Here is an 18,593-nt window from a genome sequence, read left to right as displayed (position 1 = left end):
CAGGACTACTGCCAGCCAACCTATTACTACTATACGACCTGTACTAGTAGTATACAGTCGAACACTTGTCGTATACGGCAATTCGGCGACGGCATATCTTTTGGAACCCCCCCGGATAGGTCGTGTGGTAGGAATTAATTGCCTACCTCTGATGTAAAGATTTGCTATTTGAAGCAGCTTGTTATTTCTGCCTTTTGATATGCGTAGTCTCGATGTTGTATTAAGCTTTGTAGGACAGTTACCGGTACAATTTGTTGCTCGTTGGAAAGTAACGCGCCGCAGTTATGCTCGACATCCTTGAGCTGTTGTTATCGATGGGACTAGAAATACAGCACCAGCCAGTTGTTGATGACAAAAAAAAGCAGTATCGGATAGTGGAGGCAAATCTTAACAATAGTAGCAAGCCACCAAAAATCCAGCATCGGATAGTAGAGGCAAATCTTGTTCGATTAATATATTGACGATGCTCGAGCAATACCTAAGGATTGTCATTACGGCAAAGGCGCTACTGTGTATGGAAGAGCTGTAAATAAAGGGGTTGATCTCGTTCTTGTAGGGCCCCTTATTGCATGTACACAAGGGAGACTACAAGATTCAGGTAAGTAGTTAATGTAAAGTAGCTTCTGCAGCTCTTCAACCTTCCGTAATGCCTTATAAAACACCCAACTGCGTATATTAATACTGTACTCTAGCGAACTCATTTGCTAGAAGTACATAACGCTCACATAATTATTGCAATATTGCTGGATACCCGTACTAACCTTGGATGCACAGGTACGCGTGCGCCTATTGGACCGCAGGACCTAGACTAGGATTACGTAAGCGCAGCCCGCTAGTTAAGAGGGGATAAGTTGATCGCGTCACTGCAACCTCCTTTTCATCCCTTTGTACCAATTTGATTGATTGAATAAAATTTCTTGTTACCAGTTTCCCACGGAACAGAAGCAACAGCCGTTGTATTTGGGTTATAGTTGTGGCCGTTACAGTCCGTATGTTCACCTGGGCGCTGCCCAAGCAACGGCTCGCTGCGATGAAGTCGGCGCCCCACATGAGCGAGCCCGCATTATCACGTGCAACGCCTTCAAGTCACGTGCACCAACGCCAAGTCACGTGCGCCAGGGTGGACAAAGTACTGTATAAGAACGCGGACAGCAATTGTATGTTGGTGAAGGAGACATGGAACGTTGAACGCAGAAATACGCGCGGCACCTGGTCTTACAGCGCCGCCTCGTGACAGTAGTTGCGACTTGTCGCCGAAACTGTTGTATCTGGGTAGCAGCGGGTAGTTGTTGATGAAACTGGTGTATCTGGGTTGCGCGGGGGCGCCATCCTCGTCTTGGAAGTTGTGGAACAGGTAGTGCTGGCTGGGTGCAAGACTGATGTTGGCTGGGTGCAAGACTGATGTAGTGCTGGGTGCAAGCACTGATGCTGTGCTGGGTGCAAGACTGATGCTGTGCTGGGTGCAAGACTGATGCTGTGCTGGGTGCAAGACTGATGCCGCACTGGGTGCAAGACTGATGCTGTGCTGGGTGCAAGACTGATGCCGCACTGGGTGCAAGACTGATGCTTTGCTGGGTGCAAGACTGATGCTTTGCTGGGTGCAAGACTCATGCCGCACTGGGTGCAAGACTCATGCTGTACTGGGTGCAAGCACTGATGCTGCCAGCGCTGATGCTGTGCCGGGTGCAAGACTGATGCCGTACTGGGTGCAAGACTGATGCTGTAAGCACTGATGCTGTGCCGGGTGCAAGACTCATGCCGTACTGGGTGCAAGACTCATGCTGTGCTGGGCGCAACCGCTGATGCTGTACTGGGTGCAAGCACCGATGCCGCAAGCACTGATGCCGTGCCACCTGCAAGCATCTGACACTGTGCTGCGAGCACTCAAGACTGCTTGCAAGCATCGATACTGGTACTGCGCCACTTTCCAGCGCTGATGCTGCGCCACTCTCAAGCACCGATACTGTGCCACTTGCAAGCACCAATGCTGTGCCGCTTGAAAGCCCTGATGCTGTACGGTGTGCTCACGCCGCCATCGGTCATGCCTGCAAGTGCCGCGAGTGCAAGTACTGACTGACAAGCACTGACTGACAAGCACTGACTGACAAGCACTGACTGACAAGCACTGACTGACAAGCACTGACTGACAAGCATTGACAGACAAGCACTGGTGCTGTGCGGAGCGCTCGTTGCAAGTGGCGGTGCAGTCGCTTGACAAAATTGACCATGCAGCTTTGGTGGCGCTTCCCGCGCAGATTGAATCGACAATTTTGCCACCCAATCGTGCTGGACGGTGCCATGATGCCGCACGCCTTGCGAGCACCGCCACTGGACGGTGCACTCGCTGCAAGCGCTCGATGCTGTACGGAGCATTCTTCGCAAGCACCGACACTGCGCCCCTCGCGAGAATGGCACTGGACGGTGCGCTCCTTGCAAGTGCTGATGCTGTCCTTGCCAGCACGAATGCCGCACTCGTCGCAAGCACCGATGCCGTGCGAGCTGATGATGCTGCAGGCAGTGTGGTGCCCATTTTTGCGCTCCACAGCTTGGTGCGGCAGAGCACTCACCCCACCGACGGTCATGATGCCACAGGTGTCCGAAGCACTGATCGTGCTGTATTTCATACGAGGTCCTCACCGCGCTCTCGGCCAAGACGCTGCAGGCGCTTGCAAGCAATAGTACGGTTAACAGGGGCGTGCTCACCCGCCATCGGCCATGCCTATCCCAGGTGCCTGCAAGCTCTGATGCCGCATTCCTTGCTGTTGATGCTGTACTGGGTGCAAGCACTGATGCCGTGCTGCCTGCTAGCACTGATGCTGTACTGGGTGCAATTACAGATGCTGGCAAGCACTGATGCTGTACTGGGTGCAAGCACTGATGCTGTACTGCCTGCTAGCGCTGATGCTGTACTGCCTGCTAGCACTGATGCTGAACTGCTTGCTAGTGCTGCGTACGGCGGGGTGGCAAAAATGTCGACGCAGTTTGTACGAGTGGCGCCACCAAAGCTGAATCATCACTTTTGTCGAGTCACTCTACTGACAAGGCAATTCTTTGTTTCAACCAAGTAATATTAATTACAGCGCAGTTACGGTCAAGTACCTCTGCTTGTGCTCCGTGTGCCTGTGCGACGCAAGGACCACTACTCGCACTGTGGCCGCGTCAGCCCCCAACACCCCGCACTTTGTCTGCTTTCCATCGCCACGAGGCACGCAGGGAGTCACGCAAGACATCAATCAACATATCCGACGCCATCTGTCGCCCATGCCACGCGTGCCGACGACGACGAGCTTGCCATCGTCGAGCCGCCCAAGCCTGCCCTTCTTTTCTGCCCTTTGGCTGGGCGGAAGGCGAGCAGAGGGCGAGAGGAGACGACGGCGAGTCCTTACGTCACTCTACCCTCATAACCGACGCATCACCTGCGAGGCACCGGATATGTCGTTGGGCATGGCCTGATCCGGATCGGACCGGGACGAGTATCAGGCCACCAGAGGCAACGGGAACCCGACATGGAGCTGCCGCTGCCGGCGGATGACATATTTTGGCGGCATGGGACGGCACGATTTGATGCCATTCACCGCGAGGCCAGCAAATTGACCCATTGACGATTTGCCTCCCCCCCCTCGCCCTCTCGCCTCTCGTCACCCTCTCGCATCCAGCCAGTCACCCTCTCATCGCCCTCTCGCATCGCATCCCTGCATCCCCGCCGCACTTGTCCGGTGGTACGACGACACCCGAGCCGTCCGTCGACGCCGTTTCGAGGCTGCCAAGACGACGTCGGCCGCGTCATGCCCCCTGCGAGCCGACCGTTGCATGCTCCGACCCTGCTGCTCGCCGCCGTCAGAACCGAGGTCCGCTCTCGCTGCCGTGCCCAGTCTCGCCTCCATTTCGTCTCCCGTCCTCGCGTCGTCGCTCGCTCGACGTCCCAGAGAAGCATGTCGACGATGCGAGCGCTCGTCTACCGCGGGCCCGACGCCGTCTTGCTGGAGCGGCGGCCCAAGCCGGCGATCCTGAGGCCCACCGACGCCGTCGTGAGGCTCACCAAGACGACCATCTGCGGCACCGACCTGCACATCATCAAGGGCGACGTCGCCACCTGCCAGCCCGGCCGCATCCTCGGCCATGAGGGCGTCGGCGTCGTCGACGAGGCCGGGCCCTCGGTCTCGGCCTTTCGACCCGGCGACGCCGTGCTCGTCTCGTGCATCTCGAGCTGCGCGACGTGCGACTACTGCCGCGAGGGCATGCCCAGCCACTGCCGCGACGGCGGCTGGGTCCTCGGCAACACCATCGACGGCACCCAGGCCGAGTACGTGCGCGTCCCCCACGCCGACTCGAGCCTCTACCGCATCCCCGACGGCGTCGACGAGGCCGCCCTCGTCCTGCTGAGCGACATTTTCCCCACGGGCCTCGAGTGCGGCGTCCAGAACGGCCGGGTCCGGCCCGGATGCACCGTCGCCATCGTCGGCGTCGGGCCCGTCGGCCTCGCCGCCCTCCTCACGGCCCAGCTCTACTCGCCCTCCAAGATCATCGCCATCGACACGGACCCGAGCAGGCTCGCCGTCGCCGCCAAGCTCGGCGCCGACTGCACCGTCGACAACGCCGCCGTGGACGCCGTCGCCGAGGTGCACGCCCTCACCGCCGGCAAGGGATGCGACGCCGTCATCGAGGCCGTCGGCGTCCCCGCCACATTTGACCTCTGCCAGAGGCTGCTGGCGCCCGGCGGCATCCTCGCCAACGTCGGCGTCCACGGCGTGCCGGCCAGCCTGCACCTCGAGAGCCTCTGGGACAAGAACATTGGTGAGTCGGTCTTCGGGGAAGCCACCGGTGCCCGCTCCGCTGACGTGGGAACGGTGGGAAAGCCATCACGACGCGCCTCGTCGACACCGTCACGACGCCCATGCTCGTCAATCTCGTCGCGTCGGGCAAGCTCCAGCCATTGCAGCTCGTCACGCATCGTACGTCCTCCCCCCACCGGACGCGGCATGGCAACATTCCGCAGCGACGATGGCACGCTGACTCGAAGCACCAGGCTTCATGTTTGGCGACATGGAAAAGGCATACAAGACCTTTGGAGAGGCAAGCAAGACGGCGGCCCTCAAGGTTCTCGTCGAGTTTGAAGGCAGTGCCGCCGAGGTTTCGTCCTGATGCTTTGTCGAGTGACGACGTTGCGGTACGACAAAAAATGGCAACCTAGGCCCCGGCATGGCAATGACTCCTGGGGAGGGCCAGTACATCGAATGGAAACTCTGATCCTTGCGCACCATCGTTTCGCGAGGGCCTCTGCTGCGCTGACGGGAGAGGCTGGAAATGGTTCCGTCCTACAGTACATCGAATGGAAACTCTGATCCTTGCGCACCGCCGTTTCGCGAGGGCCTCTGCTACGCTGATGGGCAATGCAAGTTCTCATTATGTTCGGCGCCGGCAGCGACTTTGCATCGAATAGTCTGCGAGTGAGGAGCGCCGACCTTGCCGTTCGACGACGATGGAAGCTGGCAAACTCTGTTGCTCGCCGTTGTCAGGCAATGGTCAGGCAATGGTCGCGTGATAAAGTTTGCCATTCATCACCGTCGACCGCCTCACTGGTCCGACGCCCAGAAGCTAGAGCGAATTATAGGTGTCGTCTATAGACGCCGGAGCGCTACGAACAGCGCCATGTAGCGCCGTAGGAATCACTAGCTTCGCCCGTACCGCAGCGGGCCCCAAGGGCTCTCAGGCGAAAGCCAGTAGTGGCAGAGGCTACTGGAAACGACTGCCGCGACAGCAAGCCTAAGGAAACACATGGTCCACGTTCCACTCGACTATTGAAACTTGGTCTGGGCCGTGGATGGCCTTTTCCGCGATCCCATCGTATCATGTCCATACATAGTCATGTCATCTAGACCCCGTCCAGTGTAGATCAACTCGACCGTCTCGTATTATGGATGTATATATATGTATTGCCTTGTCCGATTTTCTCCCTCTCACTCGCTCCATCACCGGGTCTATGGCTGCAACAAGGTGAACCTGACGACCACGACGCAAGCTCTCGCTCGATATCGCTGTGGTGCCCGTACGGGCAAGTATTGTCCTTGGGTAGAGTGCGGGCAGTCATGTATATTATACCCCCTAGTCTTGGACAAGTGGTTGATCTATAGGTACATGGCCGTCGGCGATGCAGGTGGCAGCCGGCATCCCGGCTGCTTGGAATTTGGAGACCAAACATGCCGGTAACTGTCATCGGCACCCAACTCGAGAGCTAACTTGGTCTTGGGCGAGAGGTTGACCCATGGGTACATGGCCGTCGGCGATGCAGGTGGCCTGGCATCACGGCTACTCGGAGTTTTGGCGACCAAACATGCTGGCAACTGTCATTGGCACCCAAGTCGACAGCTAACTTGGTATTGGATGAGAGGTTGATCCATAGGTGCATGGCCCGGCTGCTTGGAGTTTGGAGACCAAACATGCCGGTAACTGTCATCGGCGCCCAACTCGAGAGCTAACTTGACCAGGTGCGACTTTGTACACGGCTTCGAAATCGGCGGGGGAAAAACGAGGGTGGGGCTGGGCCATGTACTTGAGCATCGCCATTTGATTTGTTTGCACGCAGCATCGTGCAGTTATAGTTGAATCCCTCGTAGACAGAATCGTCGATCGGATGGGGCTGGGCCATGTACTTGAGCATTGCCGAGTGATTTATTTGCGCGTCAGCATCGCGAAGGAAGCCATAGTTGAATCTCTCGTAGACAGAATTGAATCTTTCGTAGACAGAATTGAATCTCTCGTAGACAGAATCGTTGATCGGATGGGGCTGGGCCATGTACTTGGGCATTGCCGATTGATTTGTTGCGCGTCAGCATCGTGCAGCTATAGTTGAACCACTCGTAGACAGAATCGTCGATCGGATGGGGTTGGGCCATGAACTTGAGCATTGCCGATTGATTTGTTTGCGCGTCAGCGTCGTGCAGTCAAAGTTGAATCCCTCGTAGCCAGAACCTCGATCGGATGGGGCATGTTTAAATAGGCCCGGCGTGGCAGCCTACCGAGTCTTGTCCAGGTGGGCATCCCAGGCACGCTTCTTCACCTCCATGGCCTTGGTCACCTCTCTCGTCCTCGTGCCCTCGTCCAGCCAAGGTAGGATTCGCTGCTCGAGGTCGTGCAGCCAGTAGGGGCTCAGGTCCCTCATGCCTCTCCTGATGGCGCCGTCGACGGTACCGACGAGGCAGCGGCCGTAGTCGTCCCACCGCGGCGCCAGGCTCGACACGCCCTTGCTGTTGCCCTGGGACAAGACGTCGCCGGGGACGATGGCGAGGCAGTCGACGTGGCTCGTCGACGGCGACGCGTCCAGCTCCCTCGCCACGCCCCGGCTGAAGGCGAGGTTGAAGGCCTTTGTCGCGCCGTACACGGCGAGGTACGGGACGCCGACGCCGCCGGCCGAGCTCATGTTGAGGATCAGCGACCGCTCGTCGGCGTCGCCCCGGCGGCGGCGGCTCAGCAGCGGCAGCATGAGGGCCGTGAGCCGGGCCATGAAGCGCGCGTTCTGATCGACGACGACGTCGACGTCCGACGTCGAATACGTCGACACGGGCCGCAGCGGCGGCAGGGCCACGGCGCAGCCGCCGACGTTGTTGACGAGCATCGAGACGTCGAGCCCCTCGAGCGACCGGACGACGTCGTCGAGCTCGGCCGCCGTGGCCGTCCTCGCGTCGACGACGACGGTGCGGACCTCGGCGCCGGGCACGAGCCGCCGGAGCATCTGCTTCGTCTCGACGAGCTCCTCCTCGAGATGGGCGAGCAGGACGACGGCGAAGCCCTGCCGCAGGAGCTCCTGGGCGACGCCGAGGCCGATGCCAGCGCTGCCACCGGTGACGAGGGCGTAGGTCGGGCCCGGCCCGCGGCGTTTGTAGGCCTCGAGCGGACGCGACGGAAGGAGGAAATGGAGGGCGAGGAAGTCGACGACGGCGTACGAGAGGTAGGCGACCGTCGCGGTGCCGACGACGGCCAAGGGGAGCAGGAGAGAGCCGAGCATGATGGCCGGCTTGGCTTGGGATTCGAGGCAACCGACGATGGAGATGACGGGGGGGAGAGGGCGGGGGCGAGGACAGTGCAGATATGAGCTTCCCTCGCACGGCTGACAAGGGACAGGCCTGATCCAACGGCGCGGGGTCCTGTTCTGCCTTGTACTCGCACAGGGATGCATGCACTGTACAGACAGTACGGCACGGTTTGTCAGCACAGTACGGTCGTTGCACAGGAACAACGACAGATGGTAGGCTAGGCACAGCTCGCCGGCCCATTCCGCGTCCCTGTCAGCAACGATGACGATTCCCTCCCGTTCTTGGCAGAAATATCATGAGGATGGCGATGGCGATGGCGATGGCGATTCTCCCACAAGTACCGAGTATGGAGGGCAGGTTCAGCAGCACCTTATGGCGGAGGCACAAGAGGGAACGGCGCTCCGTGCAAGACGTCAGGCTCGCACTGGCACATCTCACCGTATCGAGGGAGCAGGCGGGTCAGACGACGGCGGATATTCTTCGGCTAACAGTCCGAACAGATATGTTTGATCGGCCTGGTGCATTCCGAGGCGGCGTTAGTTATGGCTGTGGAACCGCTTGCGATGCTGCCTGGGCCGCTACGAATCATGGCGTCTACTACGAACGACGCCGCACAAGTACCGAGTACAAGGATTGTACCGAGTGCGGTACAGAGTGTACTTGTACAACGAACCTGCAAGTACTGTAAGTAAATGTACAGAGAGAGTACGGAGCATGTACCTACTGTACTCACGGCAACTTAAGTACTTACTTGTACTACTATACACTATCTGTCGGTAGAGTACTCCGTACATGCACATTGAATTGCCAAGTATACAGTACTTGTCAGAGTGCATGTTATTGCTCGTACCTGGTACCGAGGCTCTTGCCAGAAGGCGTACAGAGTACATGTGCTTGTCTACTTGCAAGTACTTGCAGTAGTACATGTGTTTAGCCGTACAGTACGGAGTGCTTGTACAGCTACTTGCTTGCGCAGCCCATCAACACCAACAATCGCTGCACGTGCTTGTAGGTGTACGAGTTCGGTTCGTACCTGCACTGTATTTGTACCTACGACTGCGGCGCGTGCGAGTACAAGGTGCACAGAGCACAGAGTACTGCATCGGTACCTGGTACTTTCGACCGTGATACTTGATACAGTGCGTCATGCTGTTGCACGACAATCCCATAGGCACTGTGCGTGGATAAAAAATTTGCCATCTCCGTGATTCGAACCGTCACTCCAGAGACGGCCCTGACTCAGCAACCCGCTCCCCCGCTCGACCATGGACGCACCAACCCATCCTGTCCCGAGTTGCCCCACGTCGGCATTTCCTCGACTTTTTCATCCGCCAGCCTCGTCTCGCACCACCAACCCCAAGCATCATCAACCGCTCCATCCCAAACAACATCATCATCATCACCCCCCCCCGATCGAGGAATTGACCCATCCATCGTTGCGTCGTCGTTGCGTCCTGCGTTGCCTCGATTCGTCGCGAGAACTCGGATTTCCCCCCGTCTCTTCGGCCCCCAACCATCATCGAACGCTTCATCCCAACAACATCAACATCAACATCATCACCATCCGATCGAGGAATTGACCCATCCGTCGTTGCGTCCTGCGTTGTCTCGATTCATCACGAACACTCGGATTTTCCCCCGTATTTTCGGCCCTCCCACCATCCTTTCGGGCCCTCCCCCATCCTCTCGGGCCCTCCCCCCATCCTCTCGGGCCCTGGATAGAGGCCTCGAGGAGGGACTCGTCTGGCGTCGCGGCAAACGTCGTCTCCCCTTGGCCGAATCGACATCCCTCCCCTCAGCATGTCTTCCTTCCTGAGCCCGGCAAAGAAGGCCGTGGGCGGCGCGCCGAAGCCGCGGTTCGCCAAGCCCAACCCCGTCCGGGCCATGCGTGAGCGCGAGGAGCGTCGCCAGGCCGCCGTCCGTCAGTCGCGAGCCTCGGCCTCGGCCGACAGGAACGCGTCCGTCGCCGCCCCGGCGCGGCAGCAGTGTCCCAACAAGGCCTGCCCGAGGCCCAAGGTCGTCGACGGCACCTGCCAGACCTGCGGCCGCGTCGCCGACGACAGCAACATCGTGGCCGAGATCCAGTTCGGCGAGACGTCGTCGGGCGCCGCCATGGTCCAGGGCTCCTTCGTCGGCGCCGACCAGGCCGGCGTCCGCAGCATGGGCCCCGCCTTTCGCCGGGTCGGCGGCTCCGAGGACAGGGAGAAGAGCATCCGCGAGGCCCGCGGCCTCATGCAGGGCTACGCCCAGCAGCTCAACGTCAGCGAGAGCCTCGTCACCGCCGGCACCCAGGTCTTCAAGCTCGCCTCGGGCGCCAACTTTGTCCAGGGCCGGACCCTCGCCAGCGTCGCCGCCGTCTGCCTCTACGCCGCCTGCCGGGCCGAGCCGCCGTGCAAGGTGATGCTCATCGACCTCGCCGACCTCGTCCAGCTCAACGTCTTCAAGCTCGGCCGCATCTTCAAGAAGCTCAACGAGGTGGTGCCCATCGGCAACGATGGCCTCATCCCCGTCTACCCCGAGGACCTCATCTGGCGCTTCGCCACCAAGATGGAGTTTCACCAGGACACGGCCAAGGTGGCCGAGGACGCCGTCCGCCTCGTGAAGCGCATGAGCCGCGACTGGATGGTCATGGGCCGTCGCCCGTCGGGCATCTGCGGCGCCTGCCTGCTCATGGCCGCCCGCATGCACAACTTTCGACGCACCGTCCGCGAGGTCGTCTACATCGTCAAGGTGACCAACCACACCATCCAGAATCGCCTGCAAGAGTTCAACCACACCGAGTCCAGCAACATGTCGGTCGAGGACTTTCTGAAGCAGGACTTTCTCGAGAGCTCGCACGACCCGCCGTCCTTTTACCGCAAGACGGACGAGTACAGGCGGACGTCGGAGTCGTCGCGCAAGCGCAAGCGGTCCGACGCCGCCGCCCGGGGCCCCGACGACGAGGCGCGGGAGGCCGAGCGGGAGTCGGAGGCGGCGAGACGGCAGCGACGCGTGACTGATTCGGGCGCCGATCTGTCCCAGGCGCCGGCCATCAAGTTTCGCCGCGACGACGACGGCTTCATCATCCCCCCCCTGCCCTCCCAGATCCCGCCGGACGCGCCGGCCGTCGTCGAGGAGGAGGACGGCGAGACGCTCGACCGGCTCGCCGACGAGTTCGGCGACGCCCTCGATGACGAGCTCGACGGCGGCGGAGACGCGCGCGCGCCGCCCGGGTCCGGCAAGGGCAAGGAGACGGCCAAGGGGGGCCAGCTGCCCATCAACGACGAGTGGGAGCAGGACGAGCAGGAGCTCGAGGGGCAGATTGAGGAGATCTTCAACGACCCCCTGACGTACGAGCACGCCCTCGCCTACTCCAACGCCGAGCAGCGCGCGCGCATACACACGAGCTGGGCGCTGAAGCAGCGGCCGCGCAAGGAAGTCTCGATGACGGCCGACATTGGCGAGGACGAGTTCGCCGACGACCCCGAGGTCATCAACTGCTTGCTGTCGCCCGACGAGGCCCGCATCAAGGAGCTCATCTGGGTCAACCAGAACAAGGATTGGCTGCGCAAGACGCAGGAAAAGGTCTTTCTCAAGAAGATGGAGGCCGACCGGCCGAAGCAGACGCGCCGACGGCGGAAGCGGGCTCGCATGGGCGAGGGCCAGACGAGCCCGGCCAACTCGGCGGCCGAGGCGGCCATCGGCGTCGCCAAGGACAGGGCTTGGTCGAAGCGCATCAACTACGACGCCATCCGCAGCATCTTTGACCTGCCCAACGCTGGCCTCGGCTCCGAGGCGACGAGCCGGAAGACGAGCGTCGCCGGCAGCACGCGCGGCGGCGACGAGGGCGATGAAGAGCCCGAGGACAGCATCGCCGGCGACGTCGAGGGCGGCGACGACGACGTCGAGGAGCCCGACGAGGCCGAGTACGGCGACGACGACGAGTTTGGCGGCGGCGGCGGCGGCGACGAGTTTGGTGGCGGCGAGTTTGACGGCGGCTACGACGACGACAATGGCGACCTCGATGCAGAGTACGGGCTCGAGGATGACGAGTAGACCTCGACCCGATGGCAAGGTGAATCGGCCGACGACGACGCCCGTCCTCCCGTGCGACGCTGGATATTTTTTGTTGAACCCCTACGATACCCCTCCATCGCTCGATGTGTATGATGATGGATGAAATATTGGAACCGGGCGTGCCTGCGGGTGTCGCTGCGCAGGCCTGCCCATCGTCCGCACACGGCTCTCTCGAACTTTTATGGCATCCTTTTCGTTTCCGTACCCCTTTAGGGCAAAGGCGCTCGGCTGACCGCAGGACGGCGAGTGCACGAGTACGAGCGCACGCAACGCAATGCGACGCTATTCATCATCGTGACGCTATTCATCATCGTGACGCGATGGAAGAATCGCGTTCATGTTATGTTTCGAGTACCCTCCTTATTCTCGCCTCTCCGCTACGGTCACTGATGACGTTGGCTCGAATGGAAGAGGATGGAGAGGTTTTTCTTTCGCGTGCCAAGATTATATCGTATCTACGCGATGCCATCCAGGAACGGGGAAAAGCCTTGATCATCGTCGAAGCATCTTGCCCGCGTCGACAACAAACACGGCGATTTGAGGGATAATTCCCAGCAGCTGCGCCGATCAGAACTGCCACCATCCCATCCGACCTTACGTGTAAGTGGTGAGTTTTGGCGATGGTATGTCTCCTGTTTCTGTCCCAACATACCGACACCCCGATGCGACGTAATCATAATGTCCATATTCATGTGCTGAAATTATAACGCAACGACTCCACCGTGCCAGAGAGCCATCTCGTATCGAGGGTTTGCATGCAAACAAATGTGCGCGGCCGAGTACGAGCGGACAAGGCGTCTCGTCTCAAAGACGGGACGATGTTGGCGCTGGCCTAGACATCGGAGTGGGATTGCTACTTGGAGAATTTCGGGAACCATCTACTCAGCGTAGGATACCGATTGCTTGCTTCAGGGAGCAGTCAATTCCACGACACGTACTGCATGAAAATGGGAAAGCAATAATGCGGCAAGGCGATGACGGTCACTTCGGCCTACGTGGACATTGTTACGACCGTTACCGAGGACGACGATGGATTCCATGCATGACAGGATGCGTTTTACTGTGAAGAAAGTAACAGATAACGGGCCAAGGGGGGCAGGGCCATGGGCTGCGACCATGATGGGGAGATGCTAACCTCCCGGACATGGCCGGCCTTGCCAAAGAGACGATGGAGTAGGATGGCATTATTGTAGAAGCCAACTGGCTCGTGACGTTTTACCAAGGGAAGCCTCGAATCGCGCAAGAAGCAGAAGCAAGTGGCGATGGGCCTGAAGCAAGCCGAAACAAGTGCCACTCCTGGGCCGCCGAGGCCTGCCCGCATCATGAGGGAGGTTTTTGCCAGGCCGCAACTGGCAAAGAGCATCTCGATAGCATCAGCCCGGGGCGTACGGAGTCATCAAATCACAGGTTGGAAGTTGTGGCCGGGAAACGGCCATGTATGAAACAAATTCTAATAAACGGAGCACGTTGATTCTTGGTGGTGTCGATTGTTAGCCCAGCTTGTTTCGGCGTACAATTAGCAGCATACTAATACTCCGCTACGACCATCGAGGACAGATTGGCGCCGTGCCAAACTCAGCCTCGGCTATTCTCCCAAGGCTGGCCATGCCGTCAAGTCTAGTCTAAACTTGAAGCGACCCTCGAATCTCTCCAACGGGACAAAGGACGGAGCGCTTTCTCCGGGCTACCACCGTCCCCCCTGACCTAGTGTTTCTTTGGGTGAAGGGTAAATATAGGGCCAAGGCGATGGCGATTGGAAACGGCATTATTCCTGTTTAGCACAAATCATGGCGAGGCAAATTCGGCCTCGTTCGTTTTTACTCCCATTTAGCTACATTTAGCTTCAGTAGACGCGTTTCCTGACTGCGAACAACCACTCACTCCGCCACCAGCACGAGTGTAAGCTCGTGGACTCGAGGAGCCCATGTTTCGTCACGGCCAATCTCTGCCGCAACGTGCCCGCCTAGATATGGCCCGGGCTAGCAGTTGAGCAGCCTATATATAGCTTTGCCCGAGCACTCATGCCAAGTGGAAGCAGAACGGAGCGGAACAATCGGAACATTCTTTTACCAAATCACCTTCACTACACTGCTTTGCCTAATCCCCTTTACTGTCATTACTTTTAGCATCTTGTGCCATTCGTTTCTACATTTCACCATGCACGCTACCACCACTTGCATCGTTGCCCTCACAGCTGGTCTGGGGCTTGCTGCACCTGTTGATAAGTCCGAAGGCCAGCATGCAAACGAGGCTCGGGGCACCTACTCCCAGCAGAAGCAGGAATGGGACAGCCTGGACTGGCAGTCCATCTGGAACAACAACCAGCGATACTACCACCCGGGCGAGACCTACTCTCAATTCATGGCCGGCTGGAATAAGAACAAAAAGAGGTCTGTCGACGACGACGACGAGCACGAGATCGAGGCTCGGGGCACCTACTCCCAGCAGAAGCAGGAGTGGGACAACCTGGACTGGCAGTCCATCTGGAAAAACAACCAGCGATACTACCACCCGGACGAGACCTACTCCCAATTCATGGCCGGCTGGAATAAGAACAAGAAGAGGTCTGTCGACGACGACGACGACGAGCACGAGATCGAGGCTCGGGGCACCTACTCCCAGCAGAAGCAGGAGTGGGACAACCTGGACTGGCAGTCTATCTGGAACAACAACCAGCGATACTACCACCCGGACGAGACCTACTCTCAGTTCATGGGCAGCTGGAATAAGAACAAGAGGTCTGTCGACGACGACGAGCACGAGATTGAGGCTCGGGATACATATTCTCAGCAGAGGCAGGAGTGGGAAAGCTTGGACTGGCCCTCCATTTACGCCAACAATGAGAGGATAGCTCCCTCGGGAGAGTCGTATGCCCAGTTCATGGGCTACCAAAAGAGGTCCGAAGCAGGAGAGGAGGCGATGGACGCGGGAGAGGAGACATCCGACGAATGAGAGAAGCAGGCTTCGTCTGCTTGGTCCCGATGCGCGGTGGACGACTGATGAAATCCCCAGAGGGAACGGGTGGTTGGGTATCGGCCTGCCCAGGCGAGGAGTAGGAGTAAAGGCTGGAGCAGGTCTCGGCCGAAATGAAATGCATGCTTCTCGTCCCCTCCCCTAGGCCCTGCTCTGCAGCTGCTCGCGTGATGCCGTCCCCTGCCGGCGACTCGACAGTACGTGACGCAGGGTTCGCGGCACGAGCCGGTCTCGGGCGTGATGTAGGCGTGCCGCGTGCAGGGGCATGCTTCATGGACAGGCACCGCGTCTCGAGCGTACGCGGCGCGGCGTCGAGGATGACGAGTAGACCTCGGGCCGATGGCAAGGTGAATCAGCCGAGGCGGAGAATTTTGCTGAACCCTTACGATACCCCTGGATCGCTCAATGTGTATAACGGTGGATGGAATATTGGAACCGGGTGTGCCTGCGGGTGTCCCTGGGCCGGCCTGCCCATCGTCCGCACACGGCTCTCTCGAACTTTTATAGCATGTTTTCGTTTCTGCACCGCTTCAGGGCAAAGGCGCGGCTCTCTCGAACTTTTATGGCATTCGTTTCGTTTCTGTACTCCTTCAGGGCAAAGGCGCTCGGCCAACCGCAGGACAGCTAGAAAACGAGTACGGGCGCACCCAACGCAATGGGACGCTATTTATTATCGTGACGCGATGCAAGGTCGCGTTCTTGTTATTTCTCAAGTGCCCTCCGTGTTCTCGCCTCTCAGCTGCGGTCACCAATGACGTTGGCACGTCACTGCTCGAACGGAAGAGGATGGGGAGTCTTGCGTGCCAAGATTGTGTCGTATCTGTCTGCGCGATTGCCATGGAGGAACGGGAAATATGCTTTGATCATTGTCGAAGCATCTTGCCCGCGTTGACACCAAGGAGGGCGATTTGAGGGATAGTTGCCAGCAACTGCGCCGATCAGGACTGCCACCATCCCATCCAAGTTGATGTGTAAGAACTGGTGAGTTTTGGTGATGGTGTGTCTCCTGTTTCTGTCCAAACATGCCGCCACACCGATGCAACGTTATCATGATGTCCATATTCATTTGCTGAAATTATATGGAACAACTCCACCGCGTCAGAGACTCATCTCGGATTGTTTGTATGCAAGCGAATGTGCGCGGCCGAGTTTGAGCGGATAAGGCGTCTCATCTCAAAGACGGGACGATGTTGGCTCGGTTTCGGACATGCTCCGTAACAAGCGCCGGCCTAGATATCGGAGTGGGATTAATCCTTGGAGAATTACTTTGAGAATTTCGGGCTCCATATACTCGGCGTAGGATACCAATTGCTTGCTTCCATCCTCGACGGATGATGGATGGCAGGGAGTAGTCAATTCCACGACACTGAAGGGAAAGCGATGATGCGACAAGGCGATGATGCGACAAGGCGATGACGGCACAAGGCGATGACGGCACAAGGCGATGACGGCCACTTTGGCCTACGTGGACATTGTTGCTACCGTTACTGACAACGATGGATTCCGTGCATGAAATAAAGTCTAATAAACGGTGTACGTTGATTCTTTGTGGTGTAGATTGTTTGCCCAGCTTTCTTCGGCGAATGATTAGCAGCATACCATTACTCCGCTGCGACCATCAAGGACAGTTTGGCGTCGGGTTTTCCATGCACTCTGGGCACTCGACCTTTCCGCGTCATCCCGTGCGGCGGTCGATTGCGGCAAGGCAGACGACGGCGCGATGGATGGTCATGGACGGACGCGGCGGCGGATGTGACCTCGGGACGGGACACGGTCACGGTCTTGACCGCCAGCCTGCGCTGCCGCTGCCGCTGCCGGCGACGGGGGTGTCGTGGTGGCATGGATGGCGGTGTTGGTGGTGGTGTTGATGGTGTTGATGGTGTTGGTGGTGTTGGTGGTGGTGATGGTGGTGGTGGTGATGGTGGTGATGGTGGTGATGGTGGTGATGGTGGTGTCGGCGGTGGTCGTGTTGGTGGGGCTTTTGTCGGTGGTCGTGCCGTCGGTGCTTCTGTGGTGCTTCTGTCGATGCTGCCGCCAGGGGTGCTTCTGCTGTTGGCGGTGCTTCTGTCGGTGCTTCTGTCGGCGCTTCTGTCGGTGGTGGTGCCGTTGGTGGTGGTGCCGTCGGTGCTGCTGCCGTTGGTGGTGGTGCCTTCGGTGCTGCTGCCGTCGGTGCTGCTGCCATCGATGCTGCTACTATCGGTGCTGCTGCTGCGACTGTTGATGCTGCCGCTGTTGGTGCTTCTGCTGATGCTGCCACCATTGGTACTGCTGCTGACGGCGCTGCTGCTGTCCGTGATGGTGCTTCGGTCGGTGCTTCTGTTGATGCTGCCGCTGTTGATGCTGCCGCTGTTGATGCTGCCGCTGTTGATGCTGCCGCCGTCGGTGCTTCTGTTGATGCTGCCGCTGCTGATGCTACTGCTGTCGGTGCTGCCGCTGCCGGTGATGGTGCTTCTGTCGGCGCTGCCGCTTCTGATGCTGCCACTGTTTATGCCGCCTCTATTGATGCCAACGCTGTTGACGCCAACGCTGTTGACGCTGCCGCCATTGGTGCTTCGGTCGGTGCTTCGGCCGATGCTTCTGTCGGTGCTGCAGTCGGTGCTGCTGCCGTCGATGCTGCTACTATATGTGCTGCTACTGCGGTCGTTGATGCTGCCGCCGTTAATGCTACCGCCATCGGTGCTGCTGCCAATGCCACCGCCATCAGTGCTTCTGCCAATGCTGCCACCATCGATGCTACCATCATGGGTGCAACTGCTATCGGTGCTGCCGCTATCGTCAATGGTGGTTCTGTCGGTGCTGCCGCTGCTGATGCTGCTCCTGTCGATGCTTCCGTCGATGCTGCCACCATTGGCACTGCCACTGTCGGTGGTGCCGCTGTGGGTGATGGTGCTGTCGGTGGTGGTGCTTCCGTCGGCACTGCCACTGTCGGTGCTGCCGCCGTCGATGCTGCCACCATCGGTGTTTCTGGTGGTAGTGGTGCTTCTGTCGATGCTGCCGCTGTCGTTGATGGTGCTTCTGTCGGTGCTGCTCCTGCTGATGCTGCCGCTATCGGCGTTCATGCTCCCGTCGGTGCTTCAGTCGATGCTGCCGCTGTCGGCGTTGATGCTCCCGTCGATGCTTCTGTTGATGCTCTCGTCAGTGCTTCTGTAGATGCTGCCACCATCGGTGCTACTGCTGTCGGTGCTGCTTCTGTCGATGCCGCCCCTGCTTCTGCTGCCGTTGTCGATGCTGCCACCATCGGTGCTTCTGCTGTCGGTGGTGATGCTTCCGTCGGTGCCGCCGTCGTTGGTGCTGCAGCTGTCGTGGGTGCTCCTGTTGGTGCCCTCGTCGAGGCTGCCACCGTCGACGCTGCCACCATCGATGCTACCGCTGCCGATGGGCTTCTGTCGGTGCTTCTGCCCATGCTGCTGCCCATGCTGATGCCCATGCTGCTGCCCATGCTGCTGCCCATGCTGCTGCCCATGCTGCCACCGTCGAGGCTGCCACCATCGATGATACCGCTGCCGTCGAGCTTCTGTCGGTGCTTCTGCCCAT

General features: G+C 59.0%; 6 protein-coding genes across 6 annotated transcripts; 4 read left to right on the top strand and 2 right to left on the bottom strand.

The window, feature by feature from the left end:
* Window positions 1-2,408: 2,408 nt before the first annotated feature.
* DCS_03385 (uncharacterized protein) lies at window positions 2,409-2,854 on the top strand (the record flags this gene model as incomplete). The annotated part of the gene is made up of 2 exons (XM_040800704.1): window positions 2,409-2,549; window positions 2,630-2,854. The coding sequence occupies 2 exons, from the start codon at window positions 2,409-2,411 to the stop codon at window positions 2,852-2,854; spliced, it is 366 nt and encodes a 121-aa protein (XP_040655737.1).
* A 931-nt stretch (window positions 2,855-3,785) lies between these two features.
* On the top strand, window positions 3,786-5,142 carry DCS_03384 (alcohol dehydrogenase domain protein; the record flags this gene model as incomplete). The annotated part of the gene is made up of 3 exons (XM_040800703.1): window positions 3,786-4,794; window positions 4,857-4,952; window positions 5,027-5,142. 3 exons carry the CDS (start codon window positions 3,786-3,788, stop codon window positions 5,140-5,142), a joined length of 1,221 nt encoding a protein of 406 aa, XP_040655736.1.
* Window positions 5,143-7,012: 1,870 nt separating this feature from the next.
* DCS_03383 (uncharacterized protein) lies at window positions 7,013-8,002 on the bottom strand (the record flags this gene model as incomplete). The annotated part of the gene is made up of 1 exon (XM_040800702.1): window positions 7,013-8,002. The coding sequence occupies one exon, from the start codon at window positions 8,000-8,002 to the stop codon at window positions 7,013-7,015; it is 990 nt and encodes a 329-aa protein (XP_040655735.1).
* Window positions 8,003-9,830: 1,828 nt separating this feature from the next.
* DCS_03382 (uncharacterized protein) lies at window positions 9,831-12,065 on the top strand (the record flags this gene model as incomplete). The annotated part of the gene is made up of 1 exon (XM_040800701.1): window positions 9,831-12,065. One exon carries the CDS (start codon window positions 9,831-9,833, stop codon window positions 12,063-12,065), a length of 2,235 nt encoding a protein of 744 aa, XP_040655734.1.
* A 2,178-nt stretch (window positions 12,066-14,243) lies between these two features.
* DCS_03381 (uncharacterized protein) lies at window positions 14,244-15,038 on the top strand (the record flags this gene model as incomplete). Its single annotated transcript, XM_040800700.1, has 1 exon — window positions 14,244-15,038. The coding sequence occupies one exon, from the start codon at window positions 14,244-14,246 to the stop codon at window positions 15,036-15,038; it is 795 nt and encodes a 264-aa protein (XP_040655733.1).
* A 1,622-nt stretch (window positions 15,039-16,660) lies between these two features.
* Window positions 16,661-18,118, bottom strand: DCS_03380 (uncharacterized protein; the record flags this gene model as incomplete). Its single annotated transcript, XM_040800699.1, has 1 exon — window positions 16,661-18,118. One exon carries the CDS (start codon window positions 18,116-18,118, stop codon window positions 16,661-16,663), a length of 1,458 nt encoding a protein of 485 aa, XP_040655732.1.
* Window positions 18,119-18,593: the final 475 nt, after the last annotated feature.

This window comes from Drechmeria coniospora, chromosome 02, assembly GCF_001625195.1.
Source record: "Drechmeria coniospora strain ARSEF 6962 chromosome 02, whole genome shotgun sequence".
In the NCBI taxonomy this organism is placed as follows: domain Eukaryota; kingdom Fungi; phylum Ascomycota; class Sordariomycetes; order Hypocreales; family Ophiocordycipitaceae; genus Drechmeria; species Drechmeria coniospora.
The sequence above is the reverse complement of the archived record's forward strand: the minus strand, read 5'-3'. Positions and strand labels throughout refer to the sequence as shown.